This window comes from Arachis stenosperma, chromosome 8, assembly GCF_014773155.1.
Source record: "Arachis stenosperma cultivar V10309 chromosome 8, arast.V10309.gnm1.PFL2, whole genome shotgun sequence".
In the NCBI taxonomy this organism is placed as follows: domain Eukaryota; kingdom Viridiplantae; phylum Streptophyta; class Magnoliopsida; order Fabales; family Fabaceae; genus Arachis; species Arachis stenosperma.
The window spans coordinates 39,045,068-39,060,818 of record NC_080384.1 but is presented as its reverse complement, the minus strand read 5'-3'; the positions used below and the strand labels follow the sequence as shown (position 1 = coordinate 39,060,818).

General features: G+C 37.0%; 1 protein-coding gene across 1 annotated transcript; it reads left to right on the top strand.

Moving 5' to 3' along the window:
• Positions 1-2,097: 2,097 nt before the first annotated feature.
• On the top strand, positions 2,098-11,537 carry LOC130945965 (receptor-like serine/threonine-protein kinase SD1-7). Its single transcript, XM_057874651.1, is given in 16 exon segments — positions 2,098-2,340; positions 2,342-3,399; positions 3,507-3,629; positions 3,714-3,874; positions 3,956-4,166; positions 4,259-4,496; positions 4,586-4,736; positions 5,012-5,307; positions 8,551-9,582; positions 9,584-9,750; positions 9,840-9,998; positions 10,122-10,270; positions 10,351-10,561; positions 10,658-10,895; positions 11,011-11,161; positions 11,241-11,537. Coding segments are annotated over 16 exon segments (4,839 nt in total). The 5' UTR covers positions 2,098-2,143.
• The last annotated feature ends 4,214 nt before the right edge of the window (positions 11,538-15,751 follow it).

The following is a 15,751-nucleotide window of genomic DNA, read 5'->3' as shown; positions in this document are numbered from 1 at the left end:
TGTTTGAACCACAATTTTTTTTTCAATACTATCTTCATCAAGACTCTAGAATGAGGATTATCCATAGAGATCTCAAAACTATTAACATTTGCTAAATGATAATATGAATTAAAAATCTCAAACTTTAGGCTTTCAAAAACCTTTTGGGAAGATCAAATTGACGCCAAACGACTCGGATAGTTAGAAGTTAGTAAGTATGCCGGACACAACTACCTTTCAGCCTTAAATGCTACCTGATGTTTCTTCATGTCATTAATTGCATGTGAAAAATTGATGTTTCTCCATAATTATATGTCTCCTGAATATGTAGTGCATGGAAAAGTATCCACCAAGTCAGGTGTCTTTAGTTTTGAAGTTTTTATACTATATAGAATGATTTATTTTTAGTACTGATTAGAAGGAAAGTCATTCTAGATTGGTGAATATTGAATATCTACTCATATAAGTTACTGATTTCTTGCATCAGGGGTGAAAAGCAAAACAGATACCTGAAATTGATTAATGATTCATTAGGCAACGCAGTTGATTTACGCAAAGTACTGCGATGCTTATATATCGGAGTCCTACGCGTGCAATAGAGATAGGCTTGACATGCCATCTATGGCTCTAATGTTAATTACTGATAGCAATCTGTCTAAACTGAAACGACCTGCATTCTGATAGTCTGATAAACTATGACCATGACTTGATCTCTCCGACTCTAAATAGAAAATTCAATAGTATCATTTATCTTTGGAATATTCTATCTTAATGTTGATGACATCAAAGGACCTAAAATTCAAACAGACTTTGTGCTTCTTTTTTCAAATTTACCATTTTCATACATCACATCTGTTATGAGTTTATATTTTCTTAATCCAAATTTCCTTTTACTGTCCAACGATATTCATAATTAGATTAGTTTTAGTTGTATTAAAATATTCAATTGAAGGCGTTTCCTATAGCATTTTATTCTCTCTTTTTTATTAGGAAAAAAATAAAAAATAAAGGTCAATTAAAAAGTATATAATTCAATTTGCTTTTCTTATGCTTTTGTTCGAGCGAATTCAATAGTAACAAGGAAGGATACTAAAAATGTCGGCATAATTCTGTTTCAGATCATAGTTGAAATTGGGATCCTTAAAAGTCAGAATTGAAGGCTTGAGTGAGCTATTTTAATGCTGCACGCCAACAACATATCAAAAGACGTGAGTAGACAATCGTCAAACTCCGTTGTCCATGCAAAATTACTTGTTATAAGAGCCATCCATAATCCATTAAGATTTATATTTTGAAAAATGTTTCTTGAAGCGTATTTATTAGAAATAATATTTAGCTTGGTCCCTGAATTTGTGCAAGTAACAATTTAGTCTTTAAAATTTTAATTATTTCTGTTTAGTATCTAAATTTTGCGAATACTCCTAGAACAACACATAGACATAACGTGGACAGTTAGATGATTGGATTCTGTAAAATAATATCGTTTTTGTTTCGGCATTCAAATAGTACAAAACAATATTGTATTTATTGAAATTTTTCTTCCCAAAACAAGTGATACGACTTTATTTTATATGTTTCAGTGTAGCATCTGGCTATATTAGCGCTTCATTGACGTTTGTGTACTGAAAATTGTCCCAAAAACTAATGTGAGTCACGTTTACAAAATTTAGAGACTAAGTAAAAGCCATTAGAATTTCAAGGATTAAATTAAAACTCGCATATGCAAGTTCAAAAATCAAATTGAATATTAACTTGTATTTACTACCATGAGAAAGTTATCCTACATGACGAAATATGTCTATAAACTAATGAAAACGTGAGTGGTGGGTTAGTTTTTTAATTGGTCAAACTCTATTTAAATTAGATTTAGGCTCGGACCATAAGTGAAAAATTAATTCTATAAGTTTTATTTTTGTACAAAATCTTCTAATTCCATTCCCTAAACTAAAAAATCCTTAAAATTGTAATATATAGATTATTTGATCTATAACATAAAAGATATAAGAATAGAATAATATTTTAATAAATAGAATTAATATTTTCATCCCAACTTCACTTTGCTCCCTTTCTGTTGCATTCAATACTGTTCAAAGATCGTTTAGTTTTTGATAACATAAATTCTGTGTTCGTGAAACATCCTCCTTTCTGTTTTCCAATAAAAAACATGATGAGAACTAGAGTTATTTGCTTCTTATTATTGGGGTTTATAACAAAATCCTTTTCACTAGACATGATTACACCAAGTTTATCCATGAAAGATGGTGATACTTTGGTTTCAGCTGGTGGAACTTTTGAACTTGGATTCTTCAGCCCCGGAGACTCAAGTGGTCGATACCTGGGAATATGGTACAAGCAATCTCCTTCAATACTCATGGGTTGCCAACCGGAACAAACGAATCAACAGCAACTCATCAGTGTTGGAAATCAACAACCAAGGAGTTCTTGTACTGCACAATGGCTCAAACAACACATTCTGGTCCTCCAAAGTGTCGAAAGCAGCAGAGAATCCGGTTGCACAGCTCTTAGACTCGGGAAATCTTGTTGTGAGAGATGGAAATGGTGGTAAAATGGAGAATCTCTTATGGCAAAGTTTTGATTATCCTTGTGATACTTTGTTGCCAGGAATGAAGCTTGGATGGAATCTAGAGACAGGACTAAATAGGTTCCTAACTTGTTGGAAAAGTACAGACGATCCTGATTCCGGAGACTACTCGTTTAAAATGGATCTTAGAGGTTATCCACAAGCAGTTCAATTGAAGGGAGATTCTATAATGAGCAGGGCAGGTTCATGGAATGGACTTAGCTTCACAGCACTTCCATATCATAAGCAAAGTCCAGTATTTAAATCTGAGTTTGTTTTGAATGAAAAGGAAATATTCTATGAGTTCCAAGTCCTTGACAATTCTACTTTTTTTAGATACGTCATGACATCTTCGGGGAATCGGCAGCTTTTGCATTGGACAAGTGAAACCAATGTCTGGGAGACTCTCATAACTATACCATCAGCTCGGTGCGACAATTATGCATTATGTGGCGAGAATTCTGTTTGCAATTCAGTGAACACTCCAGATTGTGCTTGCCTGGAAGGATTTGCACCAAAGATTCAAAGAGAGTGGGATATGTCATATTGGTCTAATGGTTGTGTTAGGATCACCCCATTAAGTTGTAGCAAAGATGGGTTCATGAAGTACACAGGGATTGTTCTTCCTGACACGTCTTCATCTAGGTATAATAAGACCATTGACCTTCAAGAATGTGAGAGCTTATGTCTGCAAAACTGTTCCTGTACAGCATATGCAAATTTGGATAAGCGCGACGGAGGAAGTGGCTGCTTACTTTGGTTCAGTGATCTGATTGATATGAGGCAATCATATGAAGGTGGCCAAGATATTTATATTCGAGTTCCTTCTTCGGAGCTAGGTAGCCTCTTTGATTTATGGTTTCTGATTGACTAGAAGATATTTTTGGTAATCTATCAGTGTAAAAGGTATGCTAATTTAGAGTGCTCTTTAATATTGATATCTCAGAACATAACAAGAAGATTTTCAAAAAGAAGCTTGTAGGCATCATTACTGGCTCTGCTGTATTCATGATATGCTTAATACTTGGACTTGCCATATGTTTATGGAAAAATAAATTTGAGAAGCCAGGTCAGTGTGCGATTTTCAAGCCTGACCCTACTTTAATTTTAGAACCTCTGATATATTGTTAATCTTTGCCAACAAAATTTCCAGCAGGGATGTCGAAAGTGGGTTTCTGGAAAGAACTATTATGCAGAAGGGTGGAGGAGGACAGTGATATTCCAACATTTGATTTATCAACCATATTTTATGCCACAAATTGCTTTTCTAGCTACAACAAATTAGGAGCAGGTGGCTTCGGACTTGTGTACAAGGTATATAAATTTGGTTATGTACATCATAATATTATATTCTTCGGTCTTTGCAAATTATATGATACAAATAATTGTTATCAGGGTGTGCTTGCTGATGGCACTGAGATCGCTGTCAAGAGGCTTTCGAAGAATTCTGAGCAAGGACAGCAAGAGTTCAAAACTGAAGTGCAGTTAATTGCTAAACTTCAGCATCGCAATCTTGTAAAGCTTCTCGGTTGTTGCATTAAACAAAAAGAGAAACTCTTGATTTACGAGTTCATGCCAAACAGAAGTTTGGACCACTTTATTTTTGGTTCATTTCTTAACCATCCCAAATTTATTGTTCTGGTTTGCAATATCCCCAGGTTGATGTCAAGCTGACTTTGGATTTTATTTACATGTTAGATGATGGTAGAAGAAAATTATTAGATTGGACTAAGCGCTTCCAAATCATTAGTGGGATAGCTCGAGGCCTACTTTATCTACATCATGACTCAAGGCTAAGAATCATCCACAGAGATCTTAAAACAAGCAACATTCTTCTTGACAATGATATGAATCCAAAAATATCAGACTTTGGTCTCGCAAGGACATTTGGTGGAGATCAAACCGAGGCCTGCACAAAGAGAGTGATGGGAACTCAGTAAGTAGGCTAACATGTGTTACTTGATGGTGCAACTGTTTTCTGTGCTATGGTTTTTATTGTTTGACATACAAGCTACAATAATGCAGTGGTTATATCTCTCCTGAGTACGCAATGCATGGCTCTTTCTCGATGAAATCTGATGTGTTTAGCTTTGGCGTAATTATGCTTGAGGTCGTTAGTGGGATGAAGAACAAGGAACTCTCTATCCCGCACCAATTTGTTAACCTTCTTGGACATGTAAGTAATGATCATTAGGCCCTATTTGGTAACTACCATAGGATAGATATATAAAAATGTCTCTATCTTGGAACAAAATTTGCCAACTCTCTATCCTTTCAAAAACCAGGGATAGGGAAAGAGATTCAACTCTTTTTGTCTTATCTCTGTCTCAAAATACTAACCAAACAAGGCCTAATAACTAAATCAAAAGTGGTTCCTAAAAATTTAGAGCTACTGATAGATAAATTCATGTGATGCCAAAATAGGCAAATTTTAATGTAAACTTTTTGCAGGCATGGGAATTGTGGACTAAGGAGAGGGCTATGGAGTTTGTAGATAAATCGCTTGGTGATTCAGTTGTTGAAGCTCAAGTGTTGAGATGCATTCACATAGGGCTTTTGTGTGTGCAAGAGAGACCAGAACACAGGCCTAACATGTCATCAGTAATCCATATGCTCAATGATGATAAGCCGCTTGCTCGGCCAAAGCAGCCAGCATTTTATCCTCACCAAGAAAGTAATTCTTCAACTAAAACTAGTGAAATGTGTTCAAATAATGATATTTCCATCACACTGTTGGAGGCCAGATAGTTTTTTTAGTCTCAATGCAAATTAGCTCTGTAAGTAACTGGTTTCATGAAGTTCTTGCTCGAAAATTCATTTGTCTATGTGTGTATGGCGTTATTAACAATGTGGTTCATGATGGCATTAACATCATTTCATTTTTCAAATAGATATAATTGGAGCCATGTTGATCAGCAAAGTCTTATTATCTTAATTTTGAATAGTGCATTGCTGTCCTGAAATTCTAATAGCCATATTGTGGCATCATGAGATGTAAACAGTTTGGTCAATTCAAGCTTTTTCAAACAACATGCTTCTAAAGAATTTTGAGGAGAAAGTATTTCCCTTATATTAAAATCACAAACAAATAGAAGAGGAAATGGTAGCAAGCAACACTAAAAATTTCTTATGCCACAGTTTTGACTTTTGAGTATCTGAGACATGTTTTTTGCAAGCAGTTTTAATAAAACCAGTTAGGGAGAGTATATAATAAAAGAGAAATGTTCCGTATACTTATTTTGCCTTGTATATCGAGCTAAACACACTCTTCCACCATTAGAATTTAGAAGCGTGTAATGGTTCGGTGTACAAATAACTCAACTCTATATTGTAACTATACCAAGACTGGAGAAGATCCACAAGCAGTTCTAATGAAGTACAATGCTTAATAATGAAGGTTACAGCAGGTCCATGGAGTTTTCTTATTCTCAAAAAAACATAAAAATGATATTTCCCTTGATGGTTTCAGTGGCTAAGAGAAGAGGGGTTGAATCTTAGCCCCCTTTTTAAATGCTGGCACTTGCTGAACTTCAGGGAAGACTTTTCTGTTTTTGCTCGTCACTTGACACGAGCAACTTTGTTTTGTCTTGTCCCTTGCCACGAGACTTTTTGTTTTGTCTCGTCACTTGGCATGAGATAATTCTGGCTTTTGCTCGTGTGTGGTAGAAAACAGAAATGGAGTAGAAAGAGAAAGAACTTGCACCCAGATATATCCTGGTTCGGCTGCTAAGTGCAGTGCAGCCTACATCCAGTCTCCATCACAAACATGATGGAATTTTCACTATAATCAATCTGATTACAACTTGTAAAGTGCTAACCCAACTTACAAGGGGATTCCCACAGAATCATGATGCACAACATAGATGAACAAAGGACCTCTAAGACATCTATGGCTTTTTCTTTTAATTTTGCACTCTCTGCCTTTTTCCGCTCTATGGCTTTTTCATTACAAACCTCACTGTTTGCCTTTTACCATGAGACTCAAGACATGACAAAATTAAACAGAAAAATACTAAACAGAATACATTGAAGGAGAAGAGAAATCTGTTAGCTCAGGTAGCTCTGAGAACTCTGTGCCTTGCACTCTCAAATTTTCTCCTTTGCTTCAAACAGTGGTTGTTCACCCTTTTTAAAGAAGAGGAAAGCCTCCACACTTGAAGCCAAAACCGAACCAACTTTCTTCCTCCTTCAACAAACACAGAACCGGTTCAGCCACTCAGAGAGAGAAGAGATAACCATGCATTAACCAACATGCAATTACCTCAAGTCCCTTCTTGATCATCAACCTTCATCAATCCGGACTCTCCATCCTTGGCTTCCTCTTCAAGATGGATTTCTGACCCTTGATGCCTCATGATGATGATGACTTCATCTGCTTCAATCCCTGTCTTCAACCATCACTTCGCCACTCTAGCTACTCCCTGTGGTGGTTGATCAGAATCGAAGACAAGCCATGCTTCAAGAATCTCCTCTAGCTGGCCGAATCTTCTTCTTCCATTTTTGAGCATGAAAGGCTCAAGATAGCTTTACCAAAACTAACCACATTTGGTAAACATCTTAGCCACAGCTCATCTTTCTTTTGGTATGTTTTCTTGCCATCATTTGCTTGATGGTCTTAGGCGCATGCAACTTCTTCCTTTCGGTGTTGAAGAACATTGGTTCCATTATTTCCTGGACAAGGACCGAATAGAGAAGAAGAAAGAGATGAGAGAGAATGAAAGGAATCTGAAGAAAAGAAAAGCAATGCAAAGAAGTTAAACAAATTAATTAGGCATAGCTTGCTTTTACTTCCCTAACATAGAGTGGTGTGTAAGTCATAATAACCATCAATCACTTCAGCTGAATTTTTCTCTCTCATGTTCCCCATGCATTAATTAACAATGTAATAGATTTTGAAATCCATCACATGGTTGATACTTGGTTCCGTTGGAAGCACTTTGCTTTCATTTCTCTTTTGTTTCGGACCAAGATTGGAAACATTCATCATTTGTGAGACTTGGGCTTGTAGTATTGAAATAAAAGCTGGCCCAATTAGTAAGCATTTGCTTTCCTGATGAGTTGTGTAGCGGATTAAGCATAGGAAGCAAATAAGAAAGCATTTGGTTGGGCTTGCAACATTAATCTTTATTCTGGCCCAGTATAACTAGCTTTGATTACAAACACAAAGCTGAATTAATAATGCAACAGTTGGGCTTTGTTAATTTTCTTTTGTTTCGGCCCAACAAAAATCTGCACAACAAAATTATTAATTAAGCACATATGAATTAAGATCAAATTAATAATTTTGTATTTAAATATTTTAATAATGTTTGTTCATCATCAAATTGGTTTAGAGTTTTCCAAACTCATCATCCCTGATATTACTACTAGTCTACTACTAACATGGGATATTTGAAGAGTGAAATGGAAAGACAAGTAATTCTTCATTGTGGGACCTAAGCATAGATTGTGCTACTTAATTTAGATATGAGTCATGTCACGGGGGTTCGGCTATATTTTTATGTTGGTTGCCGAAGACCTAACACAACCCTCCTCCTTTATCCGGGCTTGGGACCGGCTATGTACCGCAAGTGTAACATAGGCTATGTACCGGATATGAGTATGACTTCTAAACTGTGTTCTGAAACTATTCATAGTCAATTTTTTTATTCAAACATAATTTGTAAATACTTTGACCATATGGTGAAGTAATAATTTATTATCCCTTACATACAGATTTGACCAAAACATATTCCACAATAGTGGCTCTATTATTGCTCTTCCTCTGGTACTAACACAGTAACACTCACGTTTACATAAAAAATAAAATATATTTTTCCTTAAAAATTACCAATCCAGGAAAATCAGCTCCATAATTCATACCACTTTTCCCTGTTCTTTTGTCTGAGAAACAAGTTCCTTAAGACAACAATGCAGAACTTGAAGGTTCTGCTATGGTTTTGGTCTTTTCTTTTCTCACTTATATTAAGAACCTCCACTTCAATGGACAGTATAGCCCTGAGTCAGTCCATCAGTGATGGAGAGACATTAATTTCGCGCGGAGGAACCTTTGAAGTTGGCTTCTTTAAACCAGGAAACTCAAACAGCCAATACTTCGGCATCTGGTATTATAATGTGTCCCCTTTAACAGTAGTATGGGTGGCCAATAGAGAAAAACCACTCAACAACACATCTGGAATTCTAAAAGTCACTGATCAAGGACTTGTTCTTGTTAATGGCAGCACCAACAGCACTGTGTGGTCCTCCAACATGTCAAGAAAATCAGCGAATCGGAATCTAGTTGCACAGATCTTGGACTCAGGAAACCTTGTTGTTAAAGATGGACATGATGAGAAGCAAATTCTGTGGCAGAGCTTTGATTATCCCAGTGACACATTCTTGCCAGGAATGAAGCTTGGATTGGATCTTGTGACAGGCCTAGAGAGATCTGTATCATCGTGGAAGAGCACTGATGATCCTAGCCGTGGATACTACGAAGCTAAAATAGACCGTAGAGGCTATCCACAAGTAGTTATAACAAACGGAACCGTTATAATGGTTAGATTAGGACCATGGACTGGTCTTACTTTCTCAGGGGCTACACTTTACTTGCGCTATACTCAACTGTCAAATGAATTTGTATTCAATGAGAAAGAGATATTTTATGAGTACAATCTTTTGAATATATCTAATTTTGTGAGAATTGTGGTGACAACTTGGGGGAATCTTCAGTCTTTTCATTGGTTAAGACAAACCGGCAGCTGGGAGACTCTTCTTTCAATGCCGGCGACACAATGTGATAAGTATGCAGTGTGTGGTGCAAATTCTATCTGTAGTGTCTTTAACACTGCATTTCCAACCTGCGCATGCCTGAATGGATTTGTACCAAATTATCCTGAAAAATGGAAGCAATCACATTGGTCTGATGGTTGTGTTAGGATCACTCCATTGAGCTGCAGCAAAGATGGATTTAAGAAGCTCACAAACATGGTGCTGCCTGACACATCTTCTTCCTGGTACAACAAGAGCATGACCTTGCAAGAATGAGGATTTGTGTCTGAAAAATTGTTCTTGCACAGCATATGCTAATTTGGATATCCGCGGCCGAGGAAGTGGGTGCTTAATTTGGTTTCATGATCTCATTGACATGAAAGAAGGGGTAAATGAACTTTATATCCGAACAACTATTTCAGATCTAGGTACACACTTTGGTTTCTTGTTTCTTTCCCTCATCAAGCTTTTTCCATTTATGATTGACTACATTATTTTTTCAAAATACACTAATGTAAGTATTATTAAGGAACAATGCTCTTGAATTTTGATATCTCAGAAGATAATCAGAACAATGATTCCAGCAAGAAGAAGCTAGCAGGAATCATTGTTGGATCCGCATTGTTTGTCATGTGCTTAGTACTTGGACTGGCAATCTATGTATGGAGAAACAAACCTAAGAAGCCAGGTGACTGCAACTACCATATGAATTCGCAATATTACAAATCATTCACTCCAACAAATCAAACCAATACTTCTATTAAAGAACATATGATATATTTCTGCTTGATAATCATTCCTGTTTTGCTAGAAATATTCTGCTGGAAGCAACATGCTTGCAAAACAGAAAATGAGGATGTTGATCTTCCAAGCTTTGAGTTATCAACCATAGCTTCTGCCACTAATCACTTCTCTAGTGGCAACAAATTAGGTGAAGGTGGATTTGGACCTGTGTACAAGGTGCTAAACTAGTAACTAACATGAATATGTCTGGGATGCTGTTATATGCTATATGGTCCTAACAATTGTTATCACTTTAGGGTGTACTCGCAAATGGGGTAGAGATTGCTGTCAAGAGGCTTTCCAAGAATTCTCAGCAAGGACTGCAGGAGTTCAAAACTGAAGTTCAGTTAATTGCTAAACTTCAGCATCGCAATCTTGTAAAACTTCTTGGTTGTTGCATTCAACAAAAAGAGAAGCTCTTGATTTATGAGTTCATGCCCAATAGGAGTTTGGACTACTTCATTTTTGGTTCATTTCTAAACCATTCTGAATTTCTCATAATATTTCACAATTACCACAATATAGTAGATGTCAAATTAACCTTGAATGCACTCGACATACCAGATGATTCTAGAAGAAAATTATTGGATTGGGGCAAGCGATTTCAAATTATTGGCGGGACAGCTCGAGGCCTAGTCTATCTACATCAAGACTCTAGGCTAAGAGTCATTCATAGAGACTTGAAAACGAGCAATATCCTTCTTGATAAGGGTATAGATCCTAAAATATCAGACTTTGGCCTTGCTAGGACGTTTGGAGGAGATCAAACTGTGGCGAATACAAAGAGAGTCATGGGAACTCAGTAAGTAGGCTAAAATATGGCTAATTATCATTAGTTGAACTCTTGTAGCTGCAGCCTTCTTTATTTTCTTTTCCCCCCTTGATTTTCAGTATGTGATAAACGTAATACAATGCAGTGGTTATATCTCTCCGGAGTATGCAGTGCGTGGTTCTTTCTCAATGAAATCCGATGTGTTCAGCTTTGGTGTAATCGTACTTGAGGTAGTGAGTGCGAAGAGGAACAGGGAATTCTCAATTCCACACCAAGATCTGAACCTTCTTGGATATGTAAGTAAATAATCAATAATAATTAGTTTTTGTTGAATGTGATTTTAGCTTGCTTCTTGTACATTGGCAATCCTTTCAGGCATGGAAATTGTGGAGTGAAGGAAGGTCTCTGGAGCTGGTAGATGAATCACTTGGTGATTCAGTTGATGAAGCTCAAGTGTTGAGATGCATTCACATAGGGCTTTTGTGTGTGCAAGAGAGACCAGAAGACAGGCCTAACATGTCATCAGTAATCCATATGCTCAATGATGATAAGCCGCTTGCTCGACCAAAGCAGCCAGCATTTTATCCTCACCAAGAAAGTAGTTCTTCACTCATAAACAATGAAATCTGTTCACAAAATGATGTTTCCATCACATTGTTAGAGGCAAGATAGTAATGTTTTTTAGTTTCAACGCAAATGAGTTGTGTAATCAACTCATATATCTATTAGTAATATATTAAAATAAATTACCTTTAGATTTATTATTAGCCTTTTAAATTTATAGTTTTATACTATCTAATTATATTATCTTTAATTTTTTTTTATTCAGCTTAAATAGCTAATACACAACTTATCTAATTAGATTGATCGCGTAGGATAATAAATTAATGATAGTATAAAATATATTTTAATAAATATTATATTATTTAAAAATTAATTAAATTATATATAAATTAATATTAAATTTGATATATTTTTATTTAATATTTTATAATATAAAAATTTTTTATATTGAAGTTGTATAAAGTTACATCTTTATTTGTTATTTGTTATTTTTATATTTATTTTAATTGACGAACTTAGTCTTTTTATATCATATTTTTCTCTTTTTTTTTTTTAATTTTCGGTTGTTGCTAAACTTGATTCTTTTTTCCATATATTCTTATGATGAAAACGTGTTCTTTTTAAACTGTTAACTTGTATACATTTTTTATTATCTTTTTTGTTCCATCTTTATATGTATGTTTTTTATTTGAAGATTGAATTTATTTACTTTTCTTTTTCTTTAATCTCTTGATTGGTATGTTATCTAGATCCGATGATATTAGTGTTGGTGAAGTTGATTCCTGTAATCAATAAAAAATATAAACTAGCAATATAAATAATATTTTGAATAAATAAAATTTTTATAGTATTACCTGATAGATTTGTTGTAATAGGAGTTGAGTTTCAATATTTTTTATTGGGACAAATATTTTAGTAACATTGTATTGTTAAGAGCTTTTTTAAAGTTAAAATCACTTAACTTCTAAGTATAAGGTTGTATAAATACTTAAATTGAGATGGTGTTTTAGTGTTATTGGAGACTTGGGGTGTAATTAGATTTGAGATAGTTGTGTCTAATAATTTTTTTTATCAAATAACACAAAAATTATTGTAGCACTTTGATTTATAACTTTTAATTTAATTTTGAATATGTAATAATTATTGAGTTAGTTATTTATAATTTAATAAAAATTTTTATAATAAGTATAATTTGATGGAATTAGAAGTTTTTATAATTTGAATATGTAATAATTTTTTATGTTGTAGCAGAAAACTTTATTTTTTTGTTTTTTTTTTGTAGATTTTTCTTTAATATTTACTTATTTTTTTTTCTCTTAGTGTATACAGATTTTCAATAACATTTATAATAGTAAGTGTTACGGTGGGTAATCGGAGATTAATAAGATGGATGGCTTGGTTTGGCCCAATCGTCCGCGGATGGTGGCTTCCGAGCTAGTTTGCACGTTGGAGCCTCCTTCCGACTTGCGCTTGTGAGTAAATGGGGGGTGGTACCTGCAAAGACACTCCGATGCCTAAGTTAGCAAGGGTGTGTGCAGGTCTAGAGAGTATTGGGCTTAGAGATACCTGAGGGGTGTCAGTGTATTATAGTGGTGAGCCAAAACCACCGGGAGTAGTGCCATATCTTTAGGATGTTAACCGTCCCATTATCTTAGGGAAGTTAAGATATGGCTTTATGAAGCGGTTAGAGAGATTTTAGGGGCGGTTACTCATTGAATGAGTGCTTATCTGCAGCTAATCTCATGTCGACTTCTTTAGAGTAGGTCGTAGTTGACACCGACTTCTTATATGAAGGTCGGTGTTTTGGGTTAGGCTTAATCCTTCGAATTAGGCCTTTTATTTGGACCTGGGCCTTTGTTATTGGGCCAGGGTATGAACAGTGCCCTTACTTGAGCCCAAGATTCCTTTAGTGCTTGGGTTCAAGTATTTAACTCGGGTTCGTAGCCGACTTTCTCGGAGTAAACACGGGTTTTTAAACCGACGTGATTTTCGCGACCTTTTGTTTCTGACAGTTACGTCTATTCAAGCGTCATGTCCGTTAGGGATGCACTTAGGGATTGATGGCTTTGGTAACGGTGCACTCTCATTAATGACTGCTCCGTTTTTACCATTATGCCCCTTAGCATGTTCATAAATACTTTCCCTCTCTTTCATTTTTTCGTTTCTGCAATTTTTCAAATTTGCTTTGTTCTTCGTTCGTGCTACATTCTTGCGCTTGAAGACTTCTGCTTCCTTCAACCTCCACCTTTTCAGATAAAGGTTAGCTTTTCACCTCTTATGATACGTCTTGTGTTTGCATGCTTTTATTTTGCGGGTAGATAGGTTAGTTTGTAGCTTTTTGGCTTCGTGTCTCCTCCCTTTAGAGACCGTATTTTTTGATTTTTCTTTTCTTTTTTCTTTTTGTAGGTTTCTGTCACCTTTTATAAGAAAAAGAAAATGGCTTCTGTAGATGTTCTTTCTCAGTGGGTTGATGTTACGGTCCTGGGGGAGGAACCCTTGGTTGATGCTGAGTTTATTACTCACCTTCGTACTCACCACAGGGTTTGTACTTCGGAGGAGGACGAGCCAAAATATGAGTTGGTGATCCCGGGTCCGAAAGACCGGGTTTGTTTTGGGAGGGCCAATGAGGCGGCCCCTCATTTTTTCTTTATGTATGAGTGTATGATCACCCGTTTGGGTGTTTTTCTTCCTTTTTCAGATTTTGAAATATCTGTTTTACACCACTGTCGAGTTGCTCCTACCCAACTTCACCCCAATTCTTGGGGTTTCTTGAAAATTTACCAGTTTATTAGCCATGCTTTGAACTTCCCGACCTTTTTGAGGATTTTCTTCTTTCTTTTTCACATGACTAAGCCCTTTAGTGGGCTAAACAATAAACAACAATGGGTTTCCTTTCGAGCCATACAAGGTCGGAGAATTTTTACCCTTTTTGACGAGTATTTCCATGACTTTAAAAATTACTTTTTTAAAGTGCAAGCTGTAGAGGGTCATCACCCCTTTTTCCTGGACGACAACTCCTCTCCTCGCTTTCCCTTATACTGGCTGGAGGCTTCTCCTTGTGAAAAGTACAGCCTAGACGATCTGGACGAGGTGGAGGCGGCCATTGTGGGGTTTTTCCGAGAAGTGTGGGGGAGGGCCCCATACTTAGACACTAGGAAATTCCTCCAAGGGTCGCCGACCTTTGTTCAGTCGCAACTAGGTAGTATACGTATTCCTTTTCTTCCGACTTGTATTTGCCGACTTTTGGTTTGCCGACTTGTAATCTTTGCTATTTGTCTTTTTTGCAGACATGGCTAAGACAAACGCTCAAGAATCTTTCCAAAGAGTCCAGGAGGCCAAGGCCAAGTCTCGCGCTTGGGCTGGTGGCGCCAGGGTTATCTCTCCTCCTCCTCCTCGCAACATTGGGACTCTTTCCAAGCCTATCGTAATTTCTTCTTCAGCTCCCCCTCAGTCGCTCCCCGTCGTCCGACCTTCCCCTGATCCAAAGAAGCGCAAGACTTTAGAGTCTGGTGCTTCTGAGGTTAAGGCGGATGCCATTGAGTTTGTCCGAAAGAATATCTATCCCCATGTTCGTATAGGCATGGATGATATGTCTGTTCGGGGTCACCTTACCACTATGGTCGAGGAGAGTCTCAAGGCGGCGGGGGTTTGTGGTAAGCTTTTGGATATCTTTGAGAAGGCTCCCCTCAGCTCTTTAGGGACGACCTCGAAGGTCGAGGAGCTAGAGGGGAGGCTTCGCTCATATCATGAGCATGAGGGAGAGTTGAAGAAAGAAATTGCCAAGCTGAGGGAGGAGAGAGATACCTTTCGGGAGAAGGGGAAGGCTTTGCAGGCCCAGTACAACATGGAGATGGAGTTGAGGAAAACGGCGCAGGCCAGTTATCAAAGCTTATTCAAGGACCTTGTGTCTGTGAAGAACGATCTGCGGAACTCTCGGAAGGCATATGATGAGTTGGAGGACTCAATTGTGATGGCGCCGAGGAGTCTTGGAGGATTTTCTTGGAGCAAGTCAGGGTCATTGCTCCCGACTGGATCTTTCTCCTTTACATCCTGACAAAGTTGTTATTGATGGTGCCATGGATTCTCCTGCCCCGTAGTTGTTTCCGAGTCAGAATTGAAGACTCGTGGGCAGAGGATTATTGAGTCCCCTCCACGATCTAAGGACGCTCCGAGTTCTTCAGATGTTCCTCCGATTTCCTCTTCTTCTCCTGTGGCTGCCCCTCTTCCTGGTCCTGATGGTGGTGATCCGTCTTCTCTTCTGAAAAAATAATTTTTTATGGCTATATGGGGGCTCGGCCTGTGAGTCCCCCCTCTTTTTTTTT